This window comes from Chionomys nivalis, chromosome 16 (genome assembly GCF_950005125.1).
Source record: "Chionomys nivalis chromosome 16, mChiNiv1.1, whole genome shotgun sequence".
NCBI classification, from domain to species: Eukaryota; Metazoa; Chordata; class Mammalia; order Rodentia; family Cricetidae; genus Chionomys; species Chionomys nivalis.
Genome location: NC_080101.1, coordinates 26,093,904 through 26,110,552, shown reverse-complemented (window position 1 = coordinate 26,110,552; position 16,649 = coordinate 26,093,904). Strand labels below are relative to the sequence as shown.

General features: G+C 49.9%; 1 protein-coding gene across 1 annotated transcript in view; it reads right to left on the bottom strand.

The window, feature by feature from the left end:
• Positions 1 to 16,649, bottom strand: part of Pax5 (paired box 5) — a 162,608-nt gene that overhangs the window by 102,954 nt on the left and 43,005 nt on the right. Inside the window, exon 6 of the mRNA XM_057790573.1 lies at positions 5,011 to 5,186. Coding sequence (XP_057646556.1) covers positions 5,011 to 5,186 — 176 coding nt within the window. The remainder of the gene's footprint in view (positions 1 to 5,010; positions 5,187 to 16,649) is intronic.

Genomic DNA, 16,649 nt, shown 5'->3' with positions numbered 1-16,649 from the left:
CCTCACTCTGGGCTTGCTGTGCTCCCTTGGCTAAGTCATGGTACAGCCGTCTCACTGGACCTTCACTGTGCCGTCTGCATAGTGGGCTGACGGAGGTTCTTGTGGGAGGAAGAAGCATCGAGTGGCTCTTTGCTGAATCTGCCACGGCCTGTGGTGAGGGTGAGCAGTGAGCACACACTGGCTATGATTCTTCGGTAAGAGTTAGCACTCTGTGAGCCTGAGTCAAACAGGAGACAGGGGTTTGTGGGGCCATGGGTGACTCACAAGAGTAGACAGGACTCTTGTTTGGCCTGGACCAAGGGGACAGGGATGTGTATTCAGGTGTGGACTGATGCTCCATGCAGGGAACCAGGGAGCAGCAGATTAGAGTGTGAACAGTATCAAAGAAAGTGCCACTAAGCACTTGCCACGCTCTTCCTTGTGTCCACACGCAGGCACGTACCGTACATGTGCACATGCCAGCCTGAGAGACATGGTTAGCAACCCTCTTGACACAGAAGCAGCTCGGCTCCTGTAGTGCAGGGGGGTGAGGCCCAGCCAGAGCAAGAGCATCTTATGGGCAAGTGAAGGGACATGGGACAGTGAACGGTTCTGAAAAGGACAGACTAGGGAGGAAACCACAAGCAGTTCTCGTGGCAGGGTAGGCTGCAGGAAGAAAGCTCCAATGACCACACCGGGGCAGGGCAAGAGGCAAGAAGTCCCAGTGAAGATGGATTCCTATGAGGGAGCATGGTCCAGGCCACAGCAGCTGAATTCTTTGAGACTTTCTGATCCCAGAGCAACATCAAATGTCCTCACTTGGGATCTGTGTCCCTGACTTCCTGTCACTCAGAAGATAGTCCGGCCCCATGCTGGCATCCTCCAGACCTTTGCCTGTGCCCTTCCAGCTGTGCAGAACACCCTTTCCAGGCAACACTACTGTCTCCACAGGCCCAGATCTGCCCCGCCCTCTAGACATCCCCAGGAACCTTCCTGTGAGTGTGGCTTGATATACCCGTCTCCCTATCCCTCCTCACCTCCTCACAGGACACACATACACCAGGGAGGAAAACGAGCCCCCTGAAGCCAGAGCCTCACATCCCTCCCCAATGCCCAGGCCTCTATTCTGGTTCCTGGTAGCTTCTGAGTCTGCCCCTGAAGAACAAGATCAGTCTTGTTGGGTGATGCCAACAACCAACCCCTTCCCATGGGGAGGATGCCCATGGGAGCAGGCCAAGTTAGAAACCAGTCCACCTGCTGGCGTACAGAAGAGCCACCATGCAGTGGGCAAAGCTGCTCTGGAGAACAGGAGGCACTTCTGGTGGCTTTCTGTTAGACAAGAAACAGGCCATCTCCTGATTTAACCCCCCATGACCTTTGAACTTCCCAGGAGGTCAGCAGCACATCCCCGTCCCCAGCTGTCTCTCTATCTCTGCCCCAATGGGAGGGAGGGCCCTGGGCCCGTTCCATTTTGCTCCCGTATTGATCTGTTGGCAGCAATGGGCTGGATAATTAGCCAGGAATTAGGGTTTCTATTACAGCCAGGAGGCTGCTCCAGCTGATTTATCACCTGAATAATTTACTGTGATTGAAAGGAAATTAAAATGAACTCCATTTGACAACTGTGAGCTTTTATGGGCTTTAGTGAAGGCTCAAAAGCCAGATTAATAGCCTGGTGTTGGTTAATAGTCTGCCGAGGGTAAATACAGCAGGCTGCAATCGGCTGCGTCCTCTCGGTGGCCGGAGGAGGGACCCACTCTGCCAGAGCCAGTGCCCACCACAGTGACAGCCAGCATCAACTTGAGTTTTACTAAAACAGATTCCACTTGCTGGACACACATGTACATCTGCGCACAGCCGTGAACACACACACACACAGACATGCACATGCACGCACGCATGCACGCACACAGACACGCACATGCACGCACATCAGCAGATTTTTTTTTTGCCCCCTACTTCTCTTGCTCTGTGGTAACTTTCACTCTCCCGTCATCTAGGGAAAACAGAACTACTTTCTCAATAACAATTTTGAGAAGGAAGTGCTTCAATGGCCCAGAGTGAGTCTCCTTAACCTCTTCCACCAAGACAAAGGGGATTCTGAGTTTCCCTTGAAAGACAGTCCAAGATGGCCACCCACTCAGAGCAGAAGTTAGCAGGAAAGGCTCCCAACGGTGACCTCGGGGCCACCCTGGCATTAAGTTAGTGATGTTTTTCCCTGGAATGGGATGGGTAATCTGTCCAGGCCCGTGTATGTCCTGGAATGACCCACAGACTATCTGAGGAAGGCCTGGCAAACACTAGCCAGTCCAGGAACAGATCCCAGAACCCTCAAGGACACAAAGACCCATGACACCATCTTGAACAACATGAGGACAGGGAAGAGCCTGAGGTCAGACTCTAGTCTTGTAGCCTCAACCATCCTGGGCCTGAAAATGGGTATACAGTTTATTTCAAAGTTCAAATCCATAAACAGGGCCTCAGCGGTATGATCCAGCCGCTTGGGGGACATTTAAAGGAACGGTCCAGTGTGGGCCGCATTCAGTCCCTGTCACGCAGAAGTGACTAACCTTGGCTCTTACTGTCAGTTGGCTGCAGCTGCTGTCCTTGTCCACTGTGGTTACACAAATAAGAAAACTGAGGTCCAGAAAAAAAAAAAAAAGCCAGGAGTTCAACAGAGCAGAGGCAGGGCTCAAAGCAAGGTCCCAGCTCCTCAGTCAGGACGTGCTCTTTATAGCCCCCCATTAGATCATTCAGTGAAAGAAATAACAAGCCCCGCATCAGGCCACTAACAGAGACGCAGGCCACTTGATTTGCTGGCAAGTGGATGAGATGGCCAGTCTCCACAGCCAGCAGCTCAGGGGCCCACTTCTTGGCATCACTACCATACCAGTCTTTCAGAAGAGAGTGAGCAGGAGGGGGCTCGAGGAGCTCATACCCTTGATGCTCGAGTCTTACTCTGCAGCAGCCCCTTCATCAGCTCAAGTCACCACTTGTCCCTAGTGACTGGGAACAGGGCGCGAGGGTGTGTCATTCATAGTCCAGTGCCTGCCTGTGTGCAGGGCGCCCTCCGGCCTCACCTTCCATCTCTCCTCATTACGGTGTGCCTCAGAGAGGTGAAGCGGGTTAGCCAGAAAATACTGAGTCGGTCATTATCCTGCCTTGGAACTCACAGACAGGCCTGCATGCACCAGGCCACAGGGTTCCGAAGGACACCATAGAAACACATCTTCCCAGAACCCGCGCAGCTCAGGCCTTCTCCCTATTGGGCCTCGTCTACCTCCTGAGCCCGTATGGCCTCGGCCCTGGGATCCGTGCAGCATTCCCTCCTCAATACGGTTGCCCTCGGGGCAACCCTCACAGCTAATGCCTCCCCTCTTCAGTATTCCACATCATCCATCGAGCTTTCTCAGGTCTGTGGCTCCAGAGTTCACATCACACCATTCTGCGAAAGAACTGACAGGGATGCCACCTGACTTGGGCCTCTGCCCCCTCCAAGTCTGGCACTGTACTGTGCCCACTGCTCAGATGCAGGAAATGTGTTGGACCGGCGAGCTCCAGAGCGAGCGAGGAGGTGCCTGGACAGTTTTGGGATACCTGTGAAGGCCTGCTCTTGGGCCCATCCTCTCACACATTTAAATGGATAAAGTGGCACTTCAGGACTTGTGGGACTCCCACAAAACGCAGAGGGACTCGACACTCAGTGTCTGTGTTTCAATCAGCCTGGTTTAATGGAGATGCTGGCAACCTTGTGTGGGAAAACCAGGTCGGGCACAGAGCTCTGGACCCTTGGTCTCTTATTTACGTCTCCCACAGCTCAGACGAAATGTGGCTTCTACCAGCTCTCAGAAACACTCAGCCGTGGAGGGCTGCTCTCTGAGATAGTCTTCTCCACAAACCCAGGCTCTAGGATGGGGTCAGCTCTGCCCAGTGCACATGGCCATGTCACTTGCAGGGGAGGGATCATTTAACTTGTGAGAGAATGAGCAACATCCTCCCTCGGTCCATACGACCAGGCTCATCTCTTCAGCGTCACCTCCCACCCTGTTCCCTGAATCCCAGCCACAGTGGATCTTTCCACTCCTGGCCTCTCCACCTTAGCTCAGGGCCTTTGCCCTTGACATTCGCTCTGCCAGACACATTCCTCCACGTCCATACCCCTATTGTTGTTTACTATGGCAGTGTCCAAGATGGCTAGTCTCTGCTAGAGGGTCTGACAGGAACTTAGACATCTCTCTAGTACCAAGCTGTGATTCTTCTACAAATCTACAGATTTGGGGGTGAGTCCAAGCTTATCTGCTCACTGATGGGCACATAGTATCTGGTTCCGTGCCTTCTCCGTACTAAACAGTTGCCAGTGTTTGCTTAGTGAGTACTTGCTGAGCATTCTTAGGCAAGCTGCTTTGTCTCTATGGGCCTCAGTTTCCCCATCTGAAAGCAAACTGCCTAAATGGTCTGTAAAATCTCCTCATCTCAAAGAGAGCCATAAAAGAAAGGCTGGTGTCTGACTTACCTGTCAGAGCAGGGCCTTCTGATGACTGACCCCATGCCTGGCCTAGTCACACCTGCCAGGAGTCCCATGATGCCAAGCACAGGCCAAACATCACGAGATATCATCCATCCACTCCATTACTGTGAGCCCGAGGCCACAAAGTGAATCTATATATCGAGATCATGTTCCTAACTGAGAGGATGGCAAAACCCCTGGAGTGACCCAGAAGTTCATCACATACACCCCTATCCAAAGAGCCCCGGGAAAGCACGCATTTGTTAGCGGCAGAGCAACCATAGGAATCACGTGCCTCTGTGGCTGGCTACAGACAGAGCTAGCAGGCCAAGAAGCCTCAGAGGCCCCCGGAGCAAATCCTCCTGGCCTTGTGGGATGTTGTGACCAGCCAAGCCTGGCCGACATCAACAAAAAAGCCCACTTTGCAAAGACCCTCAGCCTTACTGTACAGATTCCCCTGCATCCAGGAATGACCCAGGCCTGCACGGTGGCAGCAGGTGTCGTGGGCAGGAGTCACAGCGTACCTGCTCCGGCTTGATGGGCTCCGTGGTGGTGAAGATGTCTGAATAGTGCTGCCTCTCGAACACGCGGTCCAGCACCTCCAGCTGCTGCTGTGTGAACAGATCTCCCCGCATCTGCTTCCGGAGGAAGTCTCTGCCTGGAAGTGAGTGGCCGTTTGGCACTGGAGACTCCTGGATACCTTTGGTGAGCATGAGAGAGAAAGGGTAAGTGGAGGCTATTCTGCCACTCACGGAGGAAAGGCCAGACCCTGAGGCTGGGGAGGGGGCCGGACTGACCCTCCAGCCAGCTCCCTGCCCATGACAGGGATTCAGGGGCTGCGGGACAAGGTCACCTGCTGCTAACTGCAGAGTCAGCCACTCATAATCGCATGCTAGACACAGTGCAAAGCCCGTTTGTTAGCGGTTCTGTCCCTTACTTTCCACACGGACCCCTCATACATGTGCCGTGGTTTGTATTTGTGCTCCTAGTGCTTATGTGTTGCAGGTTTGATAGTGAGTGAGTGTGTAAAAGGGGTGGAGGGGAGGAGGTCATGAGATCAGTGGTGCCCTCCTCTCTGGCTTCCTGTCTGGTGGTGCCTATCCTCCTGCTTCCTCTTCCCCCTCTCATCTCAGCCCTTTCCTCTCTCACACAAGCATGTGCACACTCACACAAGGCTGAGCCTGCACCGCAGGTTTGAACTTGCAGAATCATGAGGAATTACCAAGTTACCTGCCCTGAGGAATTGCGTGGTAGAAACAAAAATAGGAACTAATTCAGTATGTTACTATTCCCCCGTTTCGCAGATGAAAACTCCAGGCCTTCAGAAATGACACAGTTTCTTTGCCCAAGGGTTTGCGCTCAGGGTGAGTCAGAGACTTAGTCATGGGTATTGTCGCTTCTGTACCTCACCCTGCACATCCGTCACTGCCATCGTGCCCAGTCTGTAACACGCTGCTCTAGGAAGCTAGGAGGACACTTGTACCATTCTAGTCACACACTTGTGCTAGATGACATGACAAAAACCTGTCAAAATCCCATGTGCACTATCCCCAAGAGACGGCACTTCTGGGAGTATATTTTATAGCTGGCTTATGTATATGGAATATGATAGATGCACAAGGCTCTTGGAACAAAAGGCTAGAAACAAGCCAAGTTCATTCCTAGGGAGCTGGCTAAACAGGCTGTGGCGTTACTGGAACAGCGGAAAACCATGTAGCAGTGAACAGCAAGCAAACCAAGATGCAAAGACCTTCAGGATCAACGGTTATGTGAAGAATGAGCAAGGTGCAGGATCCTGATGTCCACAGTGTTTTGTGAAAACAGAGAAGATGGCTTGATGTGTTCTTACTAATGTTCAGATACATATATTCTGTGTATACATACTTTCTAGCACAAATATAAGAGAAATATTGCATATAATGCATCTGCCTTTCAGAACTTGCAAGCACTGCCTATTCTGATGCATAAGTTAAGAAAGTATTCGGCTACATTAGCTGCCCACCATGTCTGTCTCTGGGGATGGTGTTTTTAGTTCAAAGAAAATACAATGAATTATTAATTTGAAAAATGGGGTTGAACCGTCTTTTGTATGTTTTAAATTTCACACACACGCGTGCATACACACATGCCCATGCGCACGCACGCATACATGCACGCACATGCACACACACACACACCTGCAATGCTCAGCTTTCTCCTACTCAGCAACTTCTCTGTCCAGTCATCCTGTCCCAGCCACTTCTGCCCCAGTGACCTTGCACTCCAAAGCACCCATCAGGTTTCTTGCTGCCATGGAGATCATATCAATTTTTAAGAGATTGCTTTCTGCCTCCCTACTTCAGCTAACCACACTGACTCCCAGGAAGCCAGCAAACTCCAGATGAAACCAGCTCCCACCAAAATCTCCACTCTTTCTCCTACTGGTTGTTTCCCCAAGAAGACCCAACTCTGCCTGGCCTGGAGGCTCCCCGGCCAGTTAAACCCTCTAAACTGAGAGCCCTGGAGGGTGGAGCTTCATCTCCCGAGGAAGCTCAGGGAGGGTGGCTTGACTCTGGATCCCTGTGGACAGGTCACTGGTCACCAAGTAGGGCCTAGCACAGAGTGAGAGTTCGAGGCATGGAGCCAACTCAAGTTATGTACAATAGGTCCTTGGGTCCCTTGAGAACACTGTGCGCACTGTGGGTTCAAGCAGCTTAGCTGGGACCTGGACCCACTTCTACAGGGTCTTTCAGGAAAAGGGCTGGCCTGGTTCAGCTGTGACTTTCTCTAAATCAATATTGGCCCCATGGGCTGCACTCAAGGGAACTCAGGCTGCTTTGATGACCCAGATGCTACCAACTTGTCCCAAGCAAGCACCTCCATTCACATGCCTGCTCCGTGGGGAAAGAACTAAGTGACATTTCCTTAAGAAGTCATGGGATTGCTGGGTATAGTGGTGCATGCCTGTAATCCTAGAATTCAGGAGGTGAAGGCGGGAATAGCGAGAGTTCCAGACTAGCCTATCAAAAGATTCTCTGTCAAGAATAAAAACAAAAAACAAATAAGTAACAGCCACGAAAAGACTTAGGCCACTCCTAAAGACATAATTACACGTTCAATTTAGCAAATATTTTAAAAGTTACTCTGTACCAGGTAATATTAAAAACTTAAGATGATTTTGTTTTAAGTATGTATACGTATAGATGTTGTGTCTGTATGGAGGGGTTATGTGTTCATAACTGTGGGTGCCCACAGATGCCAGAGGCCTTGGTTCCCCTAGGGCTGTAGTTACAGACAGTTGTGATATGGGTGCAGGGACCTCTGCAAGAGTAATACATACTCATAACCACCGAGCAATATCTCCAGCTGGCAAATTAAATTTTTATAAAACAAACAAGAAGAGAGGATGCAGTGACGAGGGATGCAATCTCGATAGGACAGCCCACTTCCGTGAAGAGATCAAACAAACAAACATGGGACTGCACACAGCCCGACAGTGAGTATAAAACAATGCACAGAAATACACACGTGTAACCAGGTAAAGCTAGAGGGAATGCCCCTGCCCGGGGGGGGGGGGGGGGGGCTTCCAAGGGGTGGAGGCTGTGTTTGAATCACAAGTAAAGGATGGGTAGGAGAGGAACAGAGAGGGAGAGATGAAATCCCAGGAGCCTGTAGAGAGGCTCAGAGGCCACAGAAAACTTGAGTCTTACTGAAGGAGCCCTGAGCAGACTTGAGCAGCTGGGGAAAGAATTACCCACTTCACTCCTCAACCCTAGGCCCTGTTTCCTAAACTCTGCTTCCAACTGCATCTTTAGAGACCAGGAGCCAATCAAGATAGCGTTTGCTGTAAGCCTGTTAGCTGCAGGTTACCCAGTCAACCCAGGAGTAACACAAACTACACTTCTCATTGGCCTGTGTCCTGTTTTCCAGGACGGACAGCCTGCAAGTGCACACACTTCCTCCTCTGGGATGCCTTCCATACTGCCCCAGTACTTTTCCAGCTCCCGTTCTCAGGACTCTAGCCACCCCGCATCTCTGCAGCAAGCCCCTGGCCCTTCGTGCTCACACTGCGCTGTTCGCTAGTTCATCTCTGTCGCTGCCGTATGAAGTACCTGTGCAAAGCACTTATGACAACACCTTCCTTGTGCAAATTTGGTCTGTGCGAATCGGAATCCCTCTATGGGTCTTCATTCAGCTATTCCCAGCTCTGCAAGTGTTGATGCAAAGGATGCAGCCACAGGCAAGAAAGCCCTTTCCTTCCCGGAGTTTCACTCATGGGAGAGGCAAACATTAACTGAAAACTAACCAGGCCAGGCCAGGCCAGGCCAGGCGCAAGTATCAGCCAAGGTGAGCACTCTAGCAAAAAGGAATCTGGTGCCAAGAGGGCAAGGGCACGCCAGTCTGCCTCTGGATGCTGCACACAGTGGGTGCACTGTGGGTATGAGCTACACCAAGAGATCACGTGCTCAGAGGCAGCTACAGAGATGAGCACAAAAAATCATCCCCAGCACAAGGGCAAGTCTGACCCGCCAGGCAGGCAATGTGACCGTCTGTGGCGCTTCAGAGATGTTGACTTAATTGGAGGCTGTGGTCTTAGAAGCAGGCTACAGAAAAACTCAGACGGGTTTTATTCCAGGGAGAAACTCCAAATTCACACCGTGGATAGTATGCTTAAATATATAGACAGATATGGGCAAAAGTGCAAAGGTATACAGGGGCATGGTATCTTTAAATCTTTTTTTTTTTTTCTTTCGGCTCCAAATCAAATAATATGTAATAGACCCAGTGCTGGGCTTAGTCAACCATGGCTCATAGAATTAACATTCTGGAAGCTAGCTTCAGGGGAGCAAGGGGCAGGAAGCCCCTTCTCGGGAAGCAAAGAAATGCTGGCTTCAAATTTCAGGTTAAGCCAATGTTATTCAGAACCCAGCTTTGAAGCTAAAAGCTTTATACAATTGGGTTTGGTCACGCAAAGCAGGAAGAAGCAAGATGGCCTGAGATTCCCATCTGGTGGGAGAAAGCCTTCTCTTGTGTGTCTTAAAAGATCATAAAGCCATTGCATTTTCTTCACAGCATGGCGGATTCTGGGAGTTTGCATTTCTCTTGCAGGGTTTTGGTTTTTTCTTTGAAAACCACCACACACTTTATGTCTGGAGATGCTTACTGGGAGCAAAAAGATAAAACAATCAGGAGTCTGCAAAACCCCTCTGGCATCATGGCCTCTGGGACTCAGCCTCAGCTGGACACTGAGGAGCCCTGAGAAACCAGGTTGGAGTTTTGGCAGCAGCCACTAGCTATTCTCAAAGTTCTGTTTCTCCACAGATCTGGAAGAGCCCCAGAGCCATGCAAACCTCTTCTGTCCTCACAGCTTGTCCCCAGCAGGGCAGCCAGGCCCAGTGGGAGAAGTATTAAGAGCTGGCAAACCTGGGTTCTAGCTGTGTGTGCTTGGCTAAGTGTCTCTCTGTCTCTGGGCCCCAGAGTAACCATCAGTAAACTAAAGAGGTGAGGACCACTGAGGTTCTCACTGAAGCTGAGTTACAGTGGTACACACCTGTAATCTTCGCTCCTGAAAGGCTGAGGCAGGAGGATCAGGAGCTTGAGTCCAGCTTGGGCCACAACATGAAATCCTGTCTTTAAAAAATATATATATAGAGAGAGAATATAAAGCCATTTCTAACTCCTTTCTCCTTCAAAACTGACTTATATTTTATCTGCTAAATAATATCAAATGATCACTGTCCTTTCTGTATTGCATTTATAGGCAATGCCACACACACAACTACCAACGCCCTAAGTGATTACTTCAGCCAACCAGTATATAATTGTCAACGCTTTGTTTGGAAATGGACTAGCAGTAAAGAAGAGATTTCCTTATGGAGAGAGGCTCCTGACAGAGAAGAGAAAGGAAGAAACCCCCCCATCCCCGTGTCTCTCTCTCCACCTCCCTCTCTCTCTCCATCTTCCCCTCTCTCTCTCCATCTCCCTCTCTCTCTCCCCCTCTGTGTGTGAGAGAGAGAGTGTATATGTGTGTGCATGCCTTGTGTGTGTATGTGTGCGCGCGCGTATGTGCATCCCTGTATGAGAGAGAGAGAGAGAGAGAGAGAGAGAGAGAGAGAGAGAGAGAGAATATGTGTGTGCATGCCTGTGTGTGCGTGTATGTGTGTGGGCATTCCTGTATAAGAGAGAGAGAAAGACAGGAGAGAGAGAGACAGAGAGAGAGAGAGAGACAGAGAGAGAGAGAGAGACAGAGAGAGAGAGAGAGAGAGAGAGAGAGAGAGATGCTACAATGGGACCCAAGGCTTTGGGAAGAATACAGAAGGGCTCTATCTCTGAGTCATACCACCCAGACCTAAGGCCTCCCTTTTCTTCCCTGAAACACATTCCCCAGAGCCTTTTACAATTCCAGCAATACTGCTCAGGCCCCACTACTGTGTTTACAGACTCTCCGTCCTTCTTCTGGCCCCAGGTCTTCTCGAGGTACATCAACTGTGGTTCCACTGTGCACCCAGAAGGCACACTGCCAACATACAGACTCACCATTTGCCACTGGGGTCCTGAGCCAGCCTGATGGGACTCGGTTGTCACCTAAGGCATTTCCAACTTGGGTCAAATGAGCTGAAGGAACTTGGAATTGATCTTTGCAAATATAGTGACCAGTTCTACAAGCAGTCTAGACAGCCATGGTGACCCATACCTGAATTCTCAACACTTGGGAAGTAGAAGCAGGAAAATCAGGAGTTCAAGACCAGACTCTGCTACACAGCAAGTTTAAAGCTAGCCTGGAACACATGCGACCCTATCTCAAAAATTAACAAACAAAAACAAGTAAAAGCAACATCTATAAAAACAGACCAGTCATGTTAATCCTCATCTTAAATGTTTTGAGTGGAATTCACAGAACCCTTGCTGTGGGTAAAATCAACTGTGGAATTTCTCCACAGGAGGGGCTCTAGATCACACAGGCCTCACCAAGGGTAAGGAGCCAGAAGGGGCTGAGGCTGGCTACATTAGCTGGGGCCATATTAGCAAAAGCATTTCTGCATCTGTCCCAGCAATGAAGAAAGAGGCTTGACAGAGACAGTGGGAGCGCGGGTTCTGCCTCTGCTGTCACTATCATTTGCATTGGGAAAACCCTTCAAGCCTCCCCTTCCAGGCCCAAGGACCTCTGGAGCCTCTGTGATCTGCCTTCCCAGTCAGGACCAGTCTCTTCATTCCCCACCCCCCACAGTGCTCAGAAGGCTTCTGCCTGGCTTCTTCTGCCTCTTCCCTGCTCCTTAATGCTAGTTCACTCCCTGCCCCGTGTTGGCACACCCTTCACCCTGCCAAGCAAGTTCAGCCTGAAAGATACCTCCTTCCTACAGCCCGCCTGAAAGTCTGAATTAGTCACCCTTTCTTCTGGGTCTCTGTTAGAGGGCTTTTCACAGGTCACAACTCCAGTCTGAAGCTGACTTCTGATCATCCCTCCTCTGAACTTGGTCTCAGGGAGGGATCTCCATTTCAAGTCCTGGGAACTGGAGAGATTCAGTTGTTGCTCAAGATCACAGAGTAAATACACAGCAGAGCACTCCCAGGCCTCTTACTATGCATGAGGATGAAGAGGATGTGCTTCGGGATACTGGGGAAGCCTGGGTACTCCACATTTACAAACCCATGATACCTAAGCAACTTCTCCCCTCTCCCAGTGTGTGTGTGTGTGTGTGTGTGCTCATGTGCATGTGTGTGTGTGTTTTACTCAGACTGAAGCCAGAGCCTTGTACATACTTTCTAAGCACTCTAGTGCTAGCCTGTTATTTCACCTGTTATAACAGGGTCTCACTGGGTCAGGCAGTCTGGCCTCGAGCTCACTCTGCAGGCAGGCTTGGAAGTTGCCATTCTTCTGCCAGAGCCTCCAGAGTAGCTAAGATTCCATCCAGACTTGTGCCACCAGGTCCTGCCTGGATATTTCTTTAACCTTCCTAATTCTTAATTTTCTCATCTGCAAAATGGGATGCTCACCATACACGGAGTTACCAAAAGGGTCATTGCAAACCACAGAGCAAGACACCTGGTGCATAGCAGGTGCTGTTTCTAAGATGGCAGGTGCGCAAGCTCGTTTTCCTTGCTGTCTGAGGGTAGAGGCTCTGTGTGACTATCTCAAACAGGAGATGCTGATCTTCTGATCAATGCTTGTTGACTAGAGGAATAATCTAAGGAGGTGCAAGGGGCCATGGGGCTGCACGCTCTGGGGAAACTCCACAATGGCCAGCCTCCATTATGAGTTCAGAAAACCACCCTTTGCCTCTGTGACTCTGGAGGAGGAGCGAGAACAACAGCCACAAGTTTATTTCTCCCTAGGATTTGAAGCAGTTCACACACATTGACATTGGGGTGGATCAGGACGGCCTAACAACCTAAGGGGGCCTAAGAAGCGGCTACCTGAGGTCAGGATGCCTGAACAGGTAAAAAGCACCAAGCCAGGCAAGGTCATGGGAATCTAGGCAGGGACAATCAGAGCCAGCTGGCTGCCATTTTAGGGAATCTATGGGGGAACCAGACTTCTCTCTAGGGACCAGGGTGGCAGGGCAGGAAAGAGTCCAGGGCAGCCCAGAACCCAGATAACATCCCAGGTGATTTTATACATCCCTCCCTAAACTAGGGGCACAGACTGAGAAAATCTGAAGTGGCATGAAGGGAAATTCCACGGGAACCACCACGATTCAGCCATTCGTTTCACCCAATCTTCCTTCGCAGGGAAGGAAAACATGAAATTGTAAAATTGGCAAATGCATTCAGGTTTGACTCAAGCGAATCTGACCGTGCTATGTGTTACTCAGTGAGTCAGAGGCACCGGTAATGGAAAGGACCCAAGGGACTAAATATCACTCCCTTGGGGATAGCCCCCGTGAGACCAGATGGCAAAGCCAGGGGCCAGACAGAAGGTCCAAATCAAGCTGCCAGCCCAGGCCACGAGGCCCCTGATGCTGGCACCAAGTCCCTCAGTTTACTACTCAGGAGTACCAGGTGGGTATCTGCTGTGGCCCTTGTTCCAGAGCTTTGAGGGTTCGAGTCTTAACTCCCACCCTGGGGTGGAGGATGCAGACAGTGGTCACTCATGCTGTTTTGCCTAGAGAAGCATTGGGAGCCTGCAAAGCAGACAGAGCCCTGGGGTCAAGCAGCTAACTCACCCACTCTCACAAACGCCCAAGAACAGCAAGTGTATTGCTGCCTTAACTTCCAAGATGAAGGAAACAAGGCACAGGGAAGTTAAATTCCTTACTCAAGGGCCACAGCTGAAAAGTAGAAGGCATAGGATCAGGTATTCTGGCGGGTGCTCTGAACTCAATCTAACCTACTCCGCATAATCCAGACTGGGACAGGACAGTTCAAATGGGGCTCCTTGGAAACAATTCGACTTAAGTCCTAAGGTGAGCTGGAAAGAATTAGCCAAAGAGAGGTACTGTACAAAGTCCACTAACCCATGCAAGGCCTCCCTCCCTAACTATCTGCTCAGCTCCAAGACTCCTTATCCAAAACGTAAGCCCACCCCCAGCACGCAGCAGTCTGCCTCCCTACCCCGGCTATGCATAAATAAATAAATAATAGTTTCAAATCATATAGTCTGCCATCTTCACATTACCCCTATTTGAGTTTTTAAATCACTGTTTTTATTTTTCTGCCTCCAAGGACAATATAACTAGAAAGAAGGTTCATATGTTGAAGTGTATCTGTCTGATCATTGCACAAATGTTTTCAAGAGAAATCACTATATTCCTCCAAGATGGTTATGGGTTTAGGCATAGATCAAAGTGAGAGGGAGAAAAAAAGATATATCATCAGAGATCCAAAAATACTTTTCATTTGGAGAAGATACCAGGCCATTTTGATAGGGCTGATGGAATCCTTGTTCTCTCTCCATTACCTGCCTTGGGCAGCCCCAGCCAGGAGCCAACGGCCAAGATGATATTCGCCATAAGATAGTCCCCGATATATATAGATATATATATATATGATCTTCAACCTCTATTGATTGACCAATTTCACAAGCAAAGACTGGTGAAATGAAGCTGAAATGAACATCATGCTTTAACTCATTGAACCTATCAGGCCTGAGTTAATCTCACTGTCCACTGTCCCTGATAGAATTCAATTGATCAATCATGTTTCGGTGATAGTACCATTTCACTGGCTTATTGCTTCTTCATTTCAGAGCTTGACCTGTTAGATATACTCGGCCTGGCTCGACTTCTCTTGGATACACAGAGACCGGCCTCTGCCTGCCAACGTGTGTCATCTCCCGTCCCAGCTGAAAAGAACTCCAGAGGCTTTTGTGTGTATCTGGTGTGTTTTCCCAACAAGTGCACACACAAGAGGGGCGGGTTTATGGAAGACAGCAACCACAAGTGCCCAGAAGGCTCTTCTTTCTGCATGGAAGCCCTGTTCCTTCTTCCCTATGGGAGCAAGTTGACGTGTTTGGGCTCTGAACTCAGCGTATTTCTACGTTAGACAGACTAGTGGTATGCCTAGGGAAAAGCTACACCGGAAAATGATAAAAATAACAATCTCTACACCTCAAACATGTTCATGCTGTGACATTTTCCTGCTTATCTGATTCTAAGGATCAAGAGTTCAAGGTCCTCCACCCGGGCTGCATAGGAAGTTCAAGACCAGCTTAGGCTACATGAGACCCTGTCTGTAATGAGCAAATAAAATGGCAAGGTACACAGGGAGAGGAGGCTAGAGTGGATCTCTGGTTCAAGCATCTTTGGGCTCTGGCATCAAGGAAGACTTCTTGGAGGAAGGTGATATTTCAGCCAAGGTTGGGTTTGGGAGCATGAGTAAGGAAGTCAAGGGGATCATGGAGAACAGAGATGAGGGGCCTGCACTCACTGACCGAGATCCCCTGGGAGTCCAGCAGCCTTCAAAGCTTACATATAATTCAAGTGACATGCTTGATTTTTTTTTGTTTCCACAGTTCAGGTCTTACACACAGTAGATACACAGAATACGAAGTGGTGTGTGTGTGGTTTTGGAGAGGGACTATGGGAAACACGGTCTTGTATAGCCAGGGATAATGTTGAACTTCCGCCCCAGGATTGGACTCAACCCTACTGCATGTTAAGCGAGCTCTCGCTCCACCAACTACACTATGACTCCAGCTGCAGGCTTCTGCTTTTAGAAAGACTTGCAGAGCTTCCCACAGGAAGATCACACAGAGGGAGACCTTCTGTAGCAACAGCCCTTGGTGGGCATCTGCGGTGGGGAGTGGGGGTGGGGGTGAGGTAGGGGGTGGGGGTCTGGTGTCTGCGTGTGTGTGCTCACATGTGGAGGTCAGAGGGGACGTTGGAGATGTCTTCTATTGCTGCCACCTGTTTGAGACAATCACTTGCTGAACCTGAAGCTCACGAATTCGGCTAGACATACTGGCCAGCAAGCCCCAGGTATCCTGTCTCCTCCTCCCCAGTCCTGGGATGACAGGCTTCATGTAGCTTCTTGTGTGGATGCTGAGGATGTGGATTCAAGTCTTCGTGCTTATGTGACAAGTATGTTACTGGCAGCCGTCTCTCCAGCGCTGGCCAAGTGGCTCTCAGTAAAGAGTAATGGGATGAAAGGGTTTGGGAAGTCTGTGAGTCGCTGTCATTAGTGGAGGGTGGGGGTTAGGACAGTGAATGAGAGGGACCAGAGATGTCACAAAGCACAGTGGGGTTCAAGGAAGATGGTTGTGTGCTGCCAGGCTTGGGGGCACATTCTTGCAATCCCAGCACTAGGATGCGGGAGGGAGGTAAAGGATCGAGGTTGTCCTCATCTGTGCATCCAGCTCGAGGCTGGGCAAGTCTACTTGTCTCAAAAAATAATTGTCATGAACCCCACATACCTTTAGAATGACACATTCGGCAGTCAGGTTGTTAGAGACTGTGTATAAACATCTGGGCCAAGAACCTAACTCTCTTTTACTCAGAGCCACAAAACCTCGGTGTTTTAATATCTACTGACTCCCAAGAATACAACCACCATATAAATAGGAGGAAGACGGCGCTCTGCACTGGCTGGAGTTTTATCAGGACATGATCACAATTTCAGAGACTCGGTTTACTGATGGCAGGACCGCCACAGGCATTGATATTGCATAAAGCCACCGCTGTCTACATTTGTAGCTGCTGGATTCATGACGATTCCGCGCTAAGGGCAAGCGCTAACCGCCTCCCCG